Source organism: Stegostoma tigrinum, chromosome 16 (assembly GCF_030684315.1).
Source record: "Stegostoma tigrinum isolate sSteTig4 chromosome 16, sSteTig4.hap1, whole genome shotgun sequence".
NCBI classification, from domain to species: domain Eukaryota; kingdom Metazoa; phylum Chordata; class Chondrichthyes; order Orectolobiformes; family Stegostomatidae; genus Stegostoma; species Stegostoma tigrinum.
The window spans coordinates 24,592,863-24,609,799 of record NC_081369.1 but is presented as its reverse complement, the minus strand read 5'-3'; the positions used below and the strand labels follow the sequence as shown (position 1 = coordinate 24,609,799).

The window sequence follows — 16,937 nt, the reverse complement described above, 5'->3', positions numbered from 1 at the left end:
GTCTGATTGCAATACAACTATGTACAAAGTACTAAGGCATTTGTGTCCATGCTCGGACCAGTTCTCACAAAGATGAGATTAAAAGGGAAAAGTAAATCTTTTATTTGGCTCAAGCACCTCCTAGACTTCCTTCAAACCCATCCCCTTAATAGCGACAAAGATGTCTGAAAAGCAAATAACTAGTGGTGCATCATGTCAGTGAGAGTGCAGGAGCTATTTTACTCTTCATTTGATTTCTCTGTCTTGTCTCTCTGTCTTTTGCTAACTTCAATCCTAATGCTGTTCTATTCCTCTGCCTCATGCCCACTGGCTACCACTTTTTTCCCTCAGGTTTTTGGTCTCCTATTCTACAAAGTATAACTTTATTTAAAGTATAACTATATTTAATTACTTTCTTTTCTGCACCCTGCCTCATTTCTTCCTTTTACAAATCAGCAAGTTGTATCAATAAAATATGTTGCTTTAAAAACTCAATCTCAACAATACAAACTATCTGAACTAGAGACTGTCACTTTAAAGCCGTTTGGATAAGTACACGAGTAGGAAAGGTCTGCATGGATATAGGCCAAATGCAGGCAAGTTTAGTTTGAGAACATGGTTGATGTGAACGAGTTGGACTGAAGGACCTGTTTCCATGCTGTATGATTCCATGACACTCTGGCTGCACTGGTATTGGTGTATAAATGAATGGAGATTTGTTTTGTTTTAGGGAGAAGATCGTCACTGGTTGGCTTGTGCCCTGTACGTAGCATGTAGAAAAGCCATTCCCTCAGTGGGAAGAGGCACTGTAGAAGGGAATTGTGTCTCCTTGACAAAGATCCTACGCTCTTCTGAACTCAGGTAAGAGTATACAATTGATTTGTTTAAAATAATATTTGATTAATTATAATTACTGAATTAATATACCTCAGTTGCAGTTCACCTACTGGATACTTACTGATGGTAGACTTATATGTCCATAGTAGATTCCTTGAACAGCTTAGCTTCTGTCTAAGTTATTTGGAGTGACAGTGATAACACTGTTGTTACATCTGTGCTGAGGAGAAATAGCATCAAAAGTAGGTTAGAATATAAAGCTGCATTCCACAAAAAGCAGTTTTGAGGAGAAAATTGCTCTTAGAGCTGTACTTTTTTTAAATACAACTATCAATAAGTAATAGAGGAATATTACTCTCTTTGCCTTTTAAGATATTTTCAACATTAAAATAGGAATTCACGGTATAATGTTGTAATTATTCAGTACTGATTTGGTAACACCACAGATTCGACTCAAAAATGGCCTACAGCTAATTTTGCTATCTCAAAACAAACCACATTTTGGTGATTAAAATACTTCATCCAGGACAATCCACCACCGAACTGTGCAATATCCATAGCTGGTTAGGGAAAAGTATTACAGTGTGATTTGATCTGAATATGGTCCCTCTTCCTTCCTATCTCTTGGTTATGCAAACTGGCTTGGCACCTCCAGAATGAAACCCATGTTGATAATTTTTCACAAAAGGTTTTATTTCAAAGTTATTCAGAAGTTATCAGAAGGTACTTTTTTGGAATCTGTCTATGCAATTTAAAGCTATGCAGATCATCACTAGGTCAGCCACATCGGTAAAAGCCTCACCCAACCCACTTCAGACCATTGTCCCTCTAGAGAGGAGAATCCTGCTCTGGGACCTTCTCTCGAAAAGGAATTTTATCGCCAACACATTTGAATGCTGATACGTTATGTTCAGGAAAGTATTAACCAGTTTGACTTGTGTGTGGAACAGTTTGATAGAATTCTTCAATAAGATGCAAAAATGGGCAGACATGGCAGATCTATCCCAAGAATTCAGGGAGCGCACGGAAAAGCTGGAGAGGAATTTCACAGTTTCTGCCGTCATCTTCAAAAAGTGCGAGCCTATTTTTCGTGACCTTTTTAAGGACCCTCAAGAAGAACAGCCACCACGACAGCACAGGGGTCGGAAACAAAGGTGAGATGTGAAATGGCCAAAGAAATGTACTGTCTACTCAGTAAGTTGCAATTTGTGGAATACTTAAACATGTCCTAATTTGCAGTATACAAATTTGCATAACGCTGCCTTCAACTAAGTTGGTAAGGCAGGAGATTTCTTCCAGTAAGTAGTACATTTTACAAACTGCAAGTGTGTTGCTTAATAATTGCTATATTTAATTTCTGCACGTGCTCAATATGGCATCTGTTTGCTAATAGACAATTACAATTGAAATTTCATTTTAGGGATAATTAAAGTTTAATTAATTTATATTTGGAATTAGTATTGAAGAATTCTCGTCTCTTCCATGGGCTGACGTTTTGGTAAAAAGGGTTTAGGCCCGAAACATCAGCTTTCCTGCTCCTCTGATGCTGCTTGGCCTGCTGTGTTCATCCAGCTCCACACCTTGTTATCTCAGATTCTCCAGCGTCTGCAGTTCCTGCTATCTCTTGTCTCTTCCAGTTTAGTTTTCTTAACTCAACACTGTGCATGCTTAAGATTAATTTAAAGGGTGGGTACACTTATTCTTGACACAGCAATATCCTGAATCTCTCGGGCAAAACACAAAATTTCCCTCTATCTCTGTCAGTTATTCTCTGCAAATGCTAAAAAGATGATTATTTGATCATTAATTGTTCACTTAACGATTTCATCTGTGACAAGGGCATGCAGCTGTAGGCCTTGCTCATCCCACCATTAAAGTGCGGACAAACCTTGATGGGCAGGGAAGTGAAGGAAAGGCTATCTAGGCAATGTTATGGGCCTGCACTGTTTGCAAACCCATTGACTAAGCAAAACTTTACCGTCCGTTAAGTGCATTCCGATCTTGCACTTGTTAATAACTGGCTATCGTAGTATATATGCTTGTCTACCTGCACGTGCAGTTGTCATTATAACTGTCTATCCAAGGTTCTATCATCTATGTATTCTATGTTTCTCCTCTTTTGCAAAGTCCAATATCTTTTGTAGATGAGCCCAAATATTTTTGGTTTGTATGTGGTTTGTAACCTGCTTGGTCTTGGTTATCTCAGAAACTAAACGGCTTAGAACTGAGAGTCAGTGTTTCACAGCACTTCCGTCATTAGGATTTAAATTTGTATCAGAATCACTTAGAACCTCCAGCACAGCACTTACAGATTTTGAATTGCAAAGAATTCTAGTAAGGATTTACATGGCATTTTATCATTTATCCTCCTTTTTAATGCAAGTTAATCCTTTCCCCTGTCCGTCTTCATGACCCCTCCCCCAAAGAAAAGGACTGCCTCTATGTACTTAAAATTTCAAAATGTTTTGGAATATCCCATATTTTTTAATTGAAATTTTTCAAAAGAAAGGCTGGATCAATAGTAAGCTCTACCATCAAAGCAAATGAAATGGGAATTTCACAGCAGGCCTTCATCTATAAAAGAGAAAAAAGAATAGGTTTTCATGTTTTTGTGATTTCATTTTGAAGTGTTGAATTGCTTCTAGCAGAGTTAGAACAAAAGTACCATATTTATAGTCAATGTTAGCATCATTCACTGTCTTGCAGTGAATGTCTCAGTCATTGACTTTCATTTGTTTTACATTTCTGAAATTTGACAACCAAAAGAGACAGACTATTGTATTCAAGTGCATAGATGTTCAAAAACAAAAGTTTTTGTGACCTCCCCATTGAAATTAGTGCAAGTAGAAAGGTTTACTCCATGCTTTGGTTAGAGTTGAGCATAGAACAATGTTAACGTGGAAAGAGATTCATGTAGAACATGATGTAGCTAAGTGCATGATACTGACATCAGTAAGAAAGAAGTCACCAGTGTAGGATAAACATGTGAAGAGAGAGGTCTTGTATCATAGTCATGAGAATTCCAACAGTATGGAAGCGGGCCACTTGGCCCATTGGGTCCACATTGACCCTCCGAAGAGCATCCCTCCCAGGCTCACCATCTATTACATAGACTTTCTTAGATAGCTGATGCTCAGTTTAGTGGAATTCCGTTATATGTATTGATGCAATGCCTGCAATTTGTGGAGCCATGTTGTTGAAGAGGGGAGTTGCGTTATACCACTGTACTAATCTGATTTGAGAGCAGCCACACAGCTCTATTCCAGAAGGGGTGTTCAACTACTTCCATTAGTGCCAATTCGTGTTACACAGTTGCCCATTATTTCTCAAATAACATTTGAGAAACTCAACTCTGTTTAAGATAAGCACCTTGCAGTAATTTTTCCAAGTGCCAATTAAAATTTCACATGAATTACACAGTAATATGGTTCCCTGCTTGTTTAGTGCTCAGGTTCTAAACTGTTCCATATTTGTTAGAAATTAGGCTGATGTAAACTAAATGGTTTTTTCTAATTTGGAAGAGAAATCAAAAACAAAGTCCACAACATGTTTGGAAATATCTAACAGCACGTGATGATAGGCTGCAGGATGTTAGTTCAAAAGTTTACTGAGCATTAGATCCAACTAAAAGAGATAAATTCTAATTCTTGGGTTGTGAACAACAACATAGCTGATTTATAATAAAAATGATAGCAAAAGAAACAAGTAACTGGGTAACAATACACAGCTTGTTAAATTATTGAAGATAAAAATATTGTACTTGATCAACACAAGCTATTCCGGCTTATATATATGGAGGAAATAAAGTGGATCTGACTTGTGTGCACTTTCAAAAAGCCTTCAATTGTCCATATGGGCGTCTATAAGAGATTTATGGGGGCTTGGTGACAGATTGTATCAAACCCATGCGAAGGAAGGAAATAGTAGGACTTTAATGACAGTGTCACATTTGATAGCCAGATCCCTTATGGTTCTGACCAAGGACAGGCTTCTTACCCTCAGTACAATCAGTAATTGAATGAAGAGCTCATGTATGCACAGTCCTTACGCATATTTTGAGGCTGAAATAGACAGATAATCAATAGGGAAAGCACAGGTTTTGGGGGAAAAGGCACGAGCATGAACAATGTTCGATCAGCCATGATGTTACTGAATGGTGGATCAGGGTTATAGACTTACTTGCCAAGCTGGTGTGTTTGACTGCAGACTTTTTATTATCCTGCTAAGTAACATCATCGGTGCCCCCCCACCCCCGTTGAAGAATTGTTGTTCTGTACCGCTTGTAATTTATATGCCTTAGCTTGCTGGGGTGGTTGGCACCACTTCTGGGATCAGGCACAAGAGAATGAAGAGCCTGTCCCAGTTTCTATTTCTTATGGTCTTATAAGATAGTGGAATGGGTGTAGAAGTGTCATATGAAATCTTAACATCAGCAAGTACAAAATTATGTATCTACTTGAATTATACATTGTTTTATATTTTACACTGTGGTAAAGGAACTTGGAGGTTTAGGCTTACCAAATATTTATAGGCAACTCAATTCAAGATTGTGCCTATAAAAAGCCTATACATTGAGTGAATTCAGTGCAGCGAGAGGAAAGTGCGTGCAAAATATGATATGGACGTTGGTAGAGAATGGAAGATTCTACTGTCGAGTTGGAGAACCATTCTGGGTACAGAACAAACATCCTGGAGCAATTTGACAAGGAGGTATTCTGTCCAGCTGGGAAGAAGATGAGAACAGCTGTCTATTCTGACATGGTGAAGCTCTGTTAACATGGTTTAAGGCAATTCCAGCACAAAATGTCCTCATCTCTGATAAATCCTGCAGGAAAGGAGAGTCACCCTGGAAAGATGGCTAAACCAATTTAGAACAAGGCTCAGCACTGTCTTCTCTACAGTAAGCATGAATCTGCAGTAGTTACAGCAGCAATAACTAATATTTTGACTGAAAAATAGTCTAGCCTACATCCTGAAAGAATATGAACTGAGACATTTTTATCGCAGACATAAGTAGGCTGTTATTATGTTTTCCTAGATTGTTCTTTACGTGTTCCACCTTTAACCTTAATGGTGGAAAGTGAAGTAGGAATGTGTCAGCGCTATGATCTACACCAACATGGATGGCACCAAGAAACTGTTGCTTCTTGTGATGAGGAAGCCTAAGAAGTTAAGTTGCTTTGCGAATGTTGTGGCACTATGCTCAGTGTGAGGCTAATAAAACTACCCGAATGACCTCTGGCATTTTGAAGAGCAGTAAAGGAAAATGAATAAAATGTATCAACAGAAATTAAGAACTGCCCCGTGCATCCCAGCCATGTTCTTGGCTCCCAACACCATGGCCAAACTTCAGCCAATGGACCAGGAGAGGAATAGGAATTTAAGAAACAAACTACTTGTGGGCAGCTGATCTCTCCAGTCAGTCAAGCCATTGATTAAGGAGCATGGACACTACCACAAGCTAGATACATAATGAAGGAGTTCGTGAAGATTTGTGCTGGCAGCTATGTTGCAATGGGCTACGATTGGCAAATGGATGCTGAGGAGAAGTCAGGCCAATCAACTGCCCCCTTGATCATGACCTCCTCCTACCGCCCCCGAGCATCAAACCATCCTCTCCAACACCATCCACCCACAGCCTCCAACCTCATTGTTCCCCAACCCCGCACTGCCCGTTTCTATCTCCTTCCCAAAATCCACAAACCTGCCTGCCCTGGTCGACCCATTGCCTCAGCCTGTTCCTGCCCCACCGAACTCATCTCCACCTATCTGGACTCCATTTTCTCCCCTTTGGTCCAGGAACTGCCTACCTACGTCCGTTACACCACCCACGCCCTCTACCTCCTCCAGGACTTCCAATTCCCTGACCCCCAACACCTCATTTTCACCATGGACGTCCAGTCCCTATACACCTGTATTCCTCATGCAGATGGCCTCAAGGCCCTCCGCTTCTTCCTGCCCCGCAGGCCCGACCAATCCCACTCCACCGACACCCTCATCCGCCCAGCCGAACTCCCCCTCAACAACTTCTCTTTCAATTCCTCCCACTTCCTACAGACAAAGGGGCTGGCCATGGGTACCCGCATGGGCCCAAGCTTTGCCTGCCTCTTTGTAGGTTATGTGGAACAGTCCCTCTTCCGTACCTACACAGGCCCCAAACCCCACCTCTTCTTCCATTACATTGATGACTGTATCGGCGCCACCTCTTTCAACACTTTCCACCCCAACCTCAAGTTCACTTGGGCCATCTCTAACACATCCCTCACCTTCCTGGACCTCAGTCTCCATCTCAGATAACCAGCTAGAAACTGATGTCCATTTCAAGCCCACTGACTCCCACAGCTACCTAGAATACACCTCCTCCCACCCACCCTCCTGCAAAAATTCCATCCCCTATTCCCAATTCCTCCACCGCCGCCGCATCTGCACCTAGGATGAGACATTCCACTCCCGCACATCCCGGATGTCCACGCTTTTCCAGGACCGCAACTTTCCCCCCGCAGTGGTCGAGAACGCCCTTGACTGCATCTCCCGCATTTCCTGCAACACATCCCTCACACCCCGTCCCCGCCCCGACCGCCCCCAGAATATCCCGCTCGTTCTCACATACCACCCCACCAACCTCCGGATACTACGCATCATCCTCCGACACTTCCGCCATCTACAATCCGACCCCACCACTCAAGCCATTTTTCCATCCCCACCCTTGTCTGCCTTCTGGAGAGACCACTCTCCCTGTGACTCCCTTGTCTGCTCCACACTCCCCAACCCCATCACACCTGGCACCTTCCCCTGCAACCGCAGGAAGTGCTACACTTGCCCCCACACCTTGCTACACCTCCTCCCTCACCCCTATCCTAGGCCCCAAGATGATTTTCCATATATAGCAGATGTTAACCTGCACATCTGCCAATGTGGCATATTGTATCCATTGTACCCGGTGTGGCTCCCTCTACATTGGGGAAACCAAGCGGAGGCTTGGAGACCGCTTTGCAGAACTCCTCCGCTCGGTTCACAACAAACAACTGCACCTCCCAGTCGCGAACCATTCTAACTCCCCCTCCCATTCCTCAGATGACATGTCCATCATGGGCCTCCTGCAGTGCCACAATGATGCCACCCGAAGGTTTTAAGAACAGCAACTCCTATTCCGCTTGGGAACCCTGCAGCCCAATGGTATCGATGTGGACTTCACAAGCTTCAAAATCTCCCCTTCCCCCACTGCATCCCAAAACCAGCCCAGTTCTTCCCCTCCCCCCACTGCATAATAAAACCAGCCCAGTTCTTCCCCTCCCCCCACTGCATCATAAAACCAGCCCAGCTTGACCCCTCCCCCCACTGCATCCCAAAACCAACCCAGCCTGTCTCTGCTTCCCTAACCTGTTCTTCCTCTCACCCATCCCTTCCTCCCACCTCAAGCCGCACCTCCATTTCCTACCTACCACCTCATCCCGCCTCCTTGACCTGTCCGTCTTCCCTGGACTGACCTATCCCCTCCCTACATCCCCCACCTATACTCTCCTCTCTACCTATCTTGTTTTCTCTCCATCTTCGGTCCACCTCCCCCTGTCTCCCTATTTATTCCAGTTCCCTCTCCCCATCCCCCTCTCTGATGAAGGGTTTAGGCCCGAAACGTCAGCTGTTGTGCTCCTGAGATGCTGCTTGGCCCACTGTGTTCATCCAGCTCCACACTTCGTCAACCTGACAATGGGGTTCTTTTTACCTGCCTTTGGGATTCCAGCATGGAAATTTCAGCAGAGACAAACCTGGAAATCTATCCCGAGGTGGACAGTGCTGTATGCTGTACAATGGGACTGACAAGTGAGGTAGTCATAGCTGCAGTATGGTATTGAATTGAGAAAGCTGATGTCCCTGAAGATTTTGATGAATTCTTTCCCACCTGCTTACCTGTATCCTTAGCTAAAGCTCCAAAGGATGTGGAGATGATCAGGGATTTTGCACTGCAGTACGAAAACGTCTTTAATGTCAGTGACATGACTGACTGTATCACACGCTCCCAAAGACAACACTAAGCAGAAGAAAGTTGGAGCTTCTGTATTTCAAAACCCAATGCCTGTAGTGTGCAAGTTCTGGCCATTGTAAGGTATGAACAGATTGACAGGTGGACCTGTTTCACATTTACTGCATTAGTATTCCATTTACTTTTGGCTCAAGCATGTTTGTCGGTAGATTGAGTTACATGGGGATTTCCTTGGCTATTTTGAAGCTTCATTTGACACAAACTTGTACATAGCCCCCCGCAATTTGACTTTGATATGATTTTACTATATTCTCTCAAAGGAGAAACATAGGCCAAATAAATCCAGAGCTTCCTCAAGGACATAAAATTAAGAAGGAAAAACTGTGCATATTGTAAATGCTAGGAGGATAATAGATTTTAAGGATCAGGTTGTACATATAAGGTTCAGAGGGGAATTGGCAGGTGGGGAGGGACAAGAGAAGTGAGAATGAGAAGAGACTGACATTTAACATAAAACGGAATTAGATGTCCTGTATGGGTAGTAAAAGGAGAAGTTGGGTTGGTAAGGAACCAAAGGGATGTTTACACAATGGAGTAGGCATGATTTGTCCTTACCAAAAAAACTGCTATACATTTCATGGTAAGTGTTGAAGGTGATGGCTATAGTGATTAGTTTCTGCATAGCTGAACATCTTCTAAAAATTCTATAGATTCTGGAATAACTCCTGCAGATTGGATGGTAGCAAATGTCACCTGCTTTTTCACATGGGGGGCAAAAAAAAGAGGGAGATCTCCAGACCTGTTCATATTACATCAGTAGGAGCAAAATGCTAGAACCCTTTACAAAAGATGGATATAAATAGATATTTGTTTGATAATGATCTGATTGGGCATGGTCCGCATCTACTTGCAAATGATAAATCATGTTTGACAAACATGGAATTTTTTTTTCAAGATGCTATTGTCAAAATTGATAAAGGAGAGCTGATGGGTATTGGATACTTTTGATTTGCAGAAGGCTATACATAAAATTTCTCGCAGGAGGTTAGTTGGAAAGCACATGGGAAAGGGAGCAATGTGTTGACATGGATTAATGATTGGCTAACAGAAATCAAAGTAAAATTAAATGGGCCATTCTTGAGTGGCAGGCTAAGGGGATAGAACATAGAACATTACATCACAGTACAGGCCCCTCGGCCCTCAAAGTTGCGCTGATCTGTGAAACCAATCTGAAGCCCATCTAACCTGCACTATTCCATTATCATCCATATGTTTATCCAGTGACCATTTAAATGCCCTTAAACTTGATGCGTCTACTACTGTTGCAGGCAGGGCATTCTACACCCTAACTATCTCTGAGCAAAGAAACTACCTCTAACATCTGTTCTATATCTATCACCCCTCAACCTAAACCTATGTCTTCTCGTGCTCGCCATCACCATCTGAGCAAAAGCTCTCACTGTCCACCCTGTCTAATCCTCTGATCTTCTTCTATGTCTCTATTAAGTCACCTCTTAACCTTCTTCTCGCTAACGAAAACAGCCTCCAGTCCCTCAGCCTTTCCTCATAAGACCTTCACTCCATACCAGGCAACATCCTGGTAAATCTCCTCTGCACCCTTTCCAATGCTTCCATATCCTTCCTATAATGTGGCGACCAGAACTCTACGCAATACTCCGAGTGCGGCCGCACCAGAGCTTTGTGCAGCTGCAACATGACCTCATGCCTCCAAAACTCATCCCTCTGCCAATAAAACCTAACACACTGTACGCCTTCTTAACAACCCTATCAACCTGGGTGGCAACTTTCAGGGATACCGCAAGGATCAGTATCTGAGGCCCCTGTTGTCCACGATAGTATGGAGTTGGGGACAAAGTAGAATATTTCCAAATTTGTGGCTGATGTAAAGTGGGAATGTGTTATGGGCAAGATGTCAAGTGACTTCAGGACATTTTGGACAAGCTTGTTCATCGGCAATAAAATGGTAGATGAAATGTAATGTGAAAACATGTAAAATTATCCACTTTGATATGTGATGTGGATATGCAGAGTTTTTCTTAAATGGTACGAGGTGGAAAATATAGATTTGGATAAATTGAGAGGGCTATGAAGGTAGGGTTAGAAAATAGAACTAGCTGGGTAGCTCTTTTGGGAGCCAGTACAGAGACAATCGGTCAAACGGCCTGCTTCTGTATTGTAAATTCTATGATTCTCATTACAAAAGCATCCAATTGTCCTTGTCAATAAGTCGCTGGAGGCTAGCATGTAGGTGCAACAAGCTAGAAGAAGGCGAATGGAATATTAACCTTTTATTGCAAGAGGATATGAGTACAAAAAGAGGATGGTTAGACAGCTTCTGGAGTACTGTTTGCAGTTTTAGTCTCCTTATCTGAGGAAAGATATTATTGCTGTGAAGGGAATGCAATGAAGGTCCACCAGACTGGTTTCTGGGATGGCAGGACTGTCCTGTGAAAAGAGATTGGGCAAATTGGACCTCTATTCCCTGGAGTTTTGAAGAAGATGAGCTGATCTCATTGCAAAATGCTTAAAGGGGTAGACAAGGGAGATGCAGGTAAGATGTTTCCCTTGGTTGGAAGCCTAGAACTCGGGGGAACTATTTTAAAATAAGTCAGCTGCCAAATTTGGTCTGAATTGTCAAGAATTTGTATTTTTTTCTTCAGAGGGTTGTAAACCTCTGACAGCCCTCAGCAGTGAAGAATTCCACAGATTTTCTACCCTCTGAAAGAAGAAATTCCCCCTCCTCTGTCTTAAATGTGACCTTTTACCACTGAGATTATGCTGTATGGTAATAGACTCTCCCATATGGGGAAACCACCTTCTGCTTCTATCCTGTCAATCTCCTGAAGAATCTCGGATGTTTTAATAAAGTTACTTGTCATTTTTCTATATTCCAACCTATACAATTCCCTGAAATCAAAATCTGCATGTCTCAGACTTGGATATATTCAACAACATGTAATCCACAACCCTCTAGGGTGCAGAATTCGAAGGAATCACCAGTGCTTTGAGTAAAGAAATTTCTTCTCCTCTCTGTCCTAAATGATTGATCCTTATCCTATGACTCTGACCCAGTTTTTAGATTTGTTAGCCAGGGGAAACTACATGTGTGTCAACCCTGTCAGTGCCCTTTACAATCTGGTCTGTTTTAATGAGATCACCGATCGTTCTTCTAAATTGCAAAGAGCATGGGCACAATTTGTTCAGCCTGTCATCACAGGGCAGCTCTCCCATCCTCAGAACCACATTCAAGACCTTTGGTGTACCAACATTCAATGGAAGTATGTACATGTTTAAATGTGGAAACCAAAACCATACACAACACTCTGGGCATGGTCTTCCCAAAGCCTTCAAGAATTTTTGCAAGTTTCTAATTCTTGTACTTGCATTCCCTTGCAATAAAGGCCAATATGCAATTTGCCTTGATGCATGCTTGCTGTACTTGAATGCTAACTTTGAGTTCTTTGTTTGAGCACACTCAAATCTCTGAACATCAGCATTTTTTTCTTAAAAATCACCATCTAATCATTGGTACAACAGCAATATTTCCTAGTTTTGTCCAGTGTGGACATACGGTCAATGGTGGTTGGTTAATTTGTCCCAACTTTGCTGTTATTCTTTGTGTTGAAGTCTCACACAGTTGAACAGTAAATGAGACACAAGGTTGTTTTAGTGTCTTAATAAAAACCAAAAGAACTGCGGATGCTGTACATCAGGAACAAAAAAACAGAGTTTCTGGAGAAGTTCGGCAGGTCTGGCAGCATCTGTGAAGGAGAGAAAACAATTAACGTTTCAGGTTCGGTGACCCTTCCTCAGAACTCAATTCTGAGAAAGGGTCACTAGACCCGAAACGTTAACTGTGTTTTCTCCTTCACAGATGCTGCCAGACCTGCTGAGCTTTTCTAGCAACTTTGTTGTTATTCTTTTGTTTTAGTGTCATTAAACATTAGAATCTGGCAAAAGAGGTCCTGTCATTTAAAAGATCGCAATGAGTAAAACTCAATTCAGAATAAAGGCAAAGAAACTGTTTAAATACTAATCTGTGTCCAGTGTAGACTCCTGTTTCTTTGATGCCCAACAGTCATGAAAGACCTTCTTCTCCACAAGCACATTGTGTTCTCTCACTCGCCCCACACAATCCTTGATCCCACTCTGCTTTATTATGTCTTGCTGCTTTCTTTTCCTCCTCTTGACCTTCATTTTCAGCTGTTATTCATCTCTATTTACTCTGTCAGCTCTTTTTTTCTGATCCTTTCTGTTAGGATGTTTTTAACCACCCGACAAAATTCATGATTGTTCTGTACTGTGGAATTTCTATCTGTTCTTCTATTAGCAAAGTGCTTTGGCATTGTTTGGGCAAAGTGTAATTAATTCATGGAAAGTTGAATAACTCTAATTTCAGCAAGGAGCTGTACTGCTGATTGCTGGAGCATGCCTGATTACTGCTGTGATAAATTAGCAGCAATCAAATGCTGTCAACCTCAAAATCATTGGCGAACTTGTTGGGTTCAATTTTAAACATTCACTTGGAGATTAAATCAAGTCCAGTTGTTGTCTTAAAAGTAAAAGTGATCAATTTGTACTTTACTTATCTAGAATACAATAGTTTTCAAAGGGTGAAGAGCAGATGTTATACTAAAGCAAGTCACACAAACCTACAAAGCAAAGCCAGCAATTGTTAAATGATGAAAATAGCTAGATTATCAATATACTCTATATGGATAAACAGACATGAGTGGAAAGTACTTAACATACAGTAAGACTTTTTTAAAAATTGAACCTTAGTCTCAAATTCACAAATATTTGTGACAAATAACCAGTTTGATGACTTTAGCCAGGTTTTATGTGTGTGTTGCCAGGAAAGGACTTCTTGTTCTACTTATTTCACACCAAATTTAAGAGAACTTGTAAACACTTACAGAGAAATGAACAAATTATTGGATTTATACAAAAATTAGCCAGAAAAACAATCTACAACAATCTGCTCAAAGAATGCTGTTCACTTACGGTAACTAATGTTCTTTCAACGCATCGTAAATTATACAACAAATGCTGATTTTTCAATGTTCTTTCTCAACAGGCGTCAACCTTGTACAGTTTCTGAAGTGTTTAACTTCTGCTGGGTGCTGTTTGTTCAGACCAAAGGTAAGTAGGCAAATCATTGTGAGGAACTAGTACAAAAATAATTCGAATAATTTTAGAAACAAATGGTAAAATATTTTCTTGTAATTTTCAGTGTAAGTAATACAAAACATGTTAGCTACGATATCTTAAAGACATGGTTTCAAAGATAGTTAATTAGCTTTGTAATACATCAGGTGTACTTCAACATGTGACTCTTCTTTCATATCGGGTTTTGTAACCTGGTGTCTATTGAATTTCAAAGCTGCTATATGGTCATTTTGCAGACAAATCTGCAAAATCTGAGGCAGTGGAAGGGTGCGATTCTGAATGGAGAGCTGTGACTAGTGGTGTTTCTCAAGGATCAGTGTTGGGACCTTTGCTATTTGTAATATATATAAATGATTTGGAGGAAAATGCAACTGGCCTGATTAGATTGCCGATGATATGGAAGTTGGTGGAATTGTGGATAGTGATGAGGACAGTCAAAGGATACAACTAGTTATAGATCGGTTGGTGACTTGGGCAGAGAGATAGCAGATGGAGTTTAATCTAGGAAAATGTGAGGTAATGCATTTTGGAAGACCTAATCCAGATGGAAAATATACAGTAAATGGCAGACCCCTTAGGAGTACTGACATGCAGAGGGATCTGGGTGTACAGGTACACTGGTCACTGAAAATGGCAACGTAGGTGAGAAGGTAGTCAACAACGCATATGGCAAGCTTGCTGTCATCAGCCAGGGCATTGAGTTTAAAAATTAGCAGGTCATGTTGCAGCTTTATAGAACCTTAGGCTGCATTTGGAATATTGTGTTCAATTCTGGTTGCCACACTACCAGAAGGATGTGGTGGCTTTGGAGAGGGTGCAGAAAAGGTTTACCAGGATGTTGCCTGGTAGGGAGGGCATTAGCTATGAGGAGAGGTTGGAGAAACTTGGGTTGTTCTCACTGGAACGACAGAGGTTGGGGGGGTGGGGGGGGGGGGGGTGCGACCTGATAGAGGTCTACAAGATTATGAAGGGCATGGCCAACTGGATAGTCAGAAGCTTTTTCCTGGGGTGGAATAGTCAGCTACTTGGGGGCATAGGTTTAAGGTGCAAGGGGCAGGGTTTAAAGGTGATGTACGAGGCAGGTTTTTCACACAGAGGCTGGTGGGTGCCTGGAACTCGCTGCTGGGGGAGGTAGCGGAAGCAGATACGATAGTGACTTTTAAAGGGCGTCTTGACAAATACATGAATAGGATGGGAATAGAGGGACACGGTTCCTGAAGGGTAGGGATATTAGTCATGATGGGCAGCATGTCGGTGCAGACTTGGAGAGCTGAAGGGCCTGTTCCTGCACTGTAATTTTCTTTGTTCTGACCTTTCTCAATAGTCAAGTTACATGCTGAACTTAGTTTCTTTGTCAATTCCAACAGTTACTTCAAGCTATTATCTCTTCCATTTGGTTTTCTTATGGCAGTTGTTCTTTGTATAACGCACACCATTAAACACCATTGCATATAGCATGTATGTTTCAGTTTAGCTCATGTAAATTGATCAAGCAAATTTATGTTGTGGCTTGTTTTTGATTTTATTTTATTATTGTCACATGTACATAGGTACAATGAAAAGTTTTGTTTTGTGTGCGATATAGGCAAATCATACTGTACAACGTGTATTGGGGCAATAGAACAGAGCGAGGAATACAATGCTGTCGCTGCAGAGCAGGTGCACCAAGACTGAGACCATAATTAAATTTAAAATTTGACAGGCCAATTTTTAAGTCCAAATACAGCAGGGAAGAGAGATAACAAGATGTAAAGCTGGATGAACACAGCAGGCCGAGCAGGAAGGCTGATGTTTCGGGCCTAGAACCACCTTCAGAAGCTGTTAGGGCTGTCTGTGGTTACTGTTTTCATTACTAGCGTTAGTTCTATGGCTTTTCTCTGCCCATTTGGATTTGTTTTAACCACAATGTCACAACCAAACTCTGTCCTTGGCATAGTTCCCAAGATTCGATTCAGCTTTTGTACCACACTAAAGCCTTGTAGAATTTAATCCAATTAAACCATCTGATTTTCTTCCTAGTTTTTAAAAAAAAAGACTTTCCTTAATCAGATAACAAGGTGTAGAGCTGGATGAACACAGCAGGCCAGGCAGAATCCAAGGAGCAGGAAAGTTGATGTTTCAGGCCTGGATGCTTCTTCAGAAATAGGGGTGGGAAAGGGGACTTTGAAATAAATAGAGAAGGGGGAGGCAATGATGGAAGGTGGATAGAGGAGCAGATTGGTGGAGAGAAGACAGACAGGTCAAGGAGGCAGGGATGGAACCAATAAAGGTGAGGCAGGTAGGGAGTTGGTATGGGTGTTGGTCAGTTTGGAGGGAAGGGCGGGTAGGTGAGCAGGAAGACTGACAGGTTGAGGAGATGGGGATGAGGCTAGTAGGTAGGAAGTGGGGGTGGGGGTTGGCCGGTGAGGTGGGAGGAGTGAATAGGTGGGAGAAAAGACGGACAGGTCAAGGGAACGAGCTGGGCTGGTCTTGGGATGAGGTTAGGGGAGGGGAGATTTTGAAGCTTGTGAAGTCCACATTGAGACCATTGGGCTGCAGGGTTCCCAATTTAATCTGGCACTTACTGTGAACTCATGAATGCTTTTAAGGTGTCTGTAGTCACTGTTTTGATACAGGAAACAAGGTGGTCAGTTTGTGCACTGCAAAATCCCATGAAACCGTAATATGATGATGATACCTTCTGTTCTTGAGAAATAAGTATTGGTCAGGATGTGGAGAGAAATCCTTTTGATTCTTCCTCAAACTAGATATTTTCTATATACCTGAGAAGGACCTCCATTTAACATCTCATTCAAAAGACAGCTCCTCTGACAGTGCAGAGCTCCCTCAGTGTTGTTGTGGTGCACATGAGCTTGTGTTTTGTTGTCAAGTCTCTGGGGAAACACTTGAACCCAGAACCTTGAACCCTGACAGTGGCAAGAGTGTGACCTGAGTCATGGATGACATTGTA

At 42.0% G+C, this 16,937-nt stretch overlaps 1 protein-coding gene across 1 annotated transcript in view; it reads left to right on the top strand.

Annotated features, from left to right (window-relative positions):
- Positions 1-16,937, top strand: part of rbl2 (retinoblastoma-like 2 (p130)) — a 126,019-nt gene that overhangs the window by 6,327 nt on the left and 102,755 nt on the right. The window contains exons 2-4 of the mRNA XM_059651660.1: positions 710-840; positions 1,767-1,970; positions 13,896-13,960. Of these exons, the coding sequence (XP_059507643.1) occupies positions 710-840; positions 1,767-1,970; positions 13,896-13,960 (400 nt within the window). The remainder of the gene's footprint in view (positions 1-709; positions 841-1,766; positions 1,971-13,895; positions 13,961-16,937) is intronic.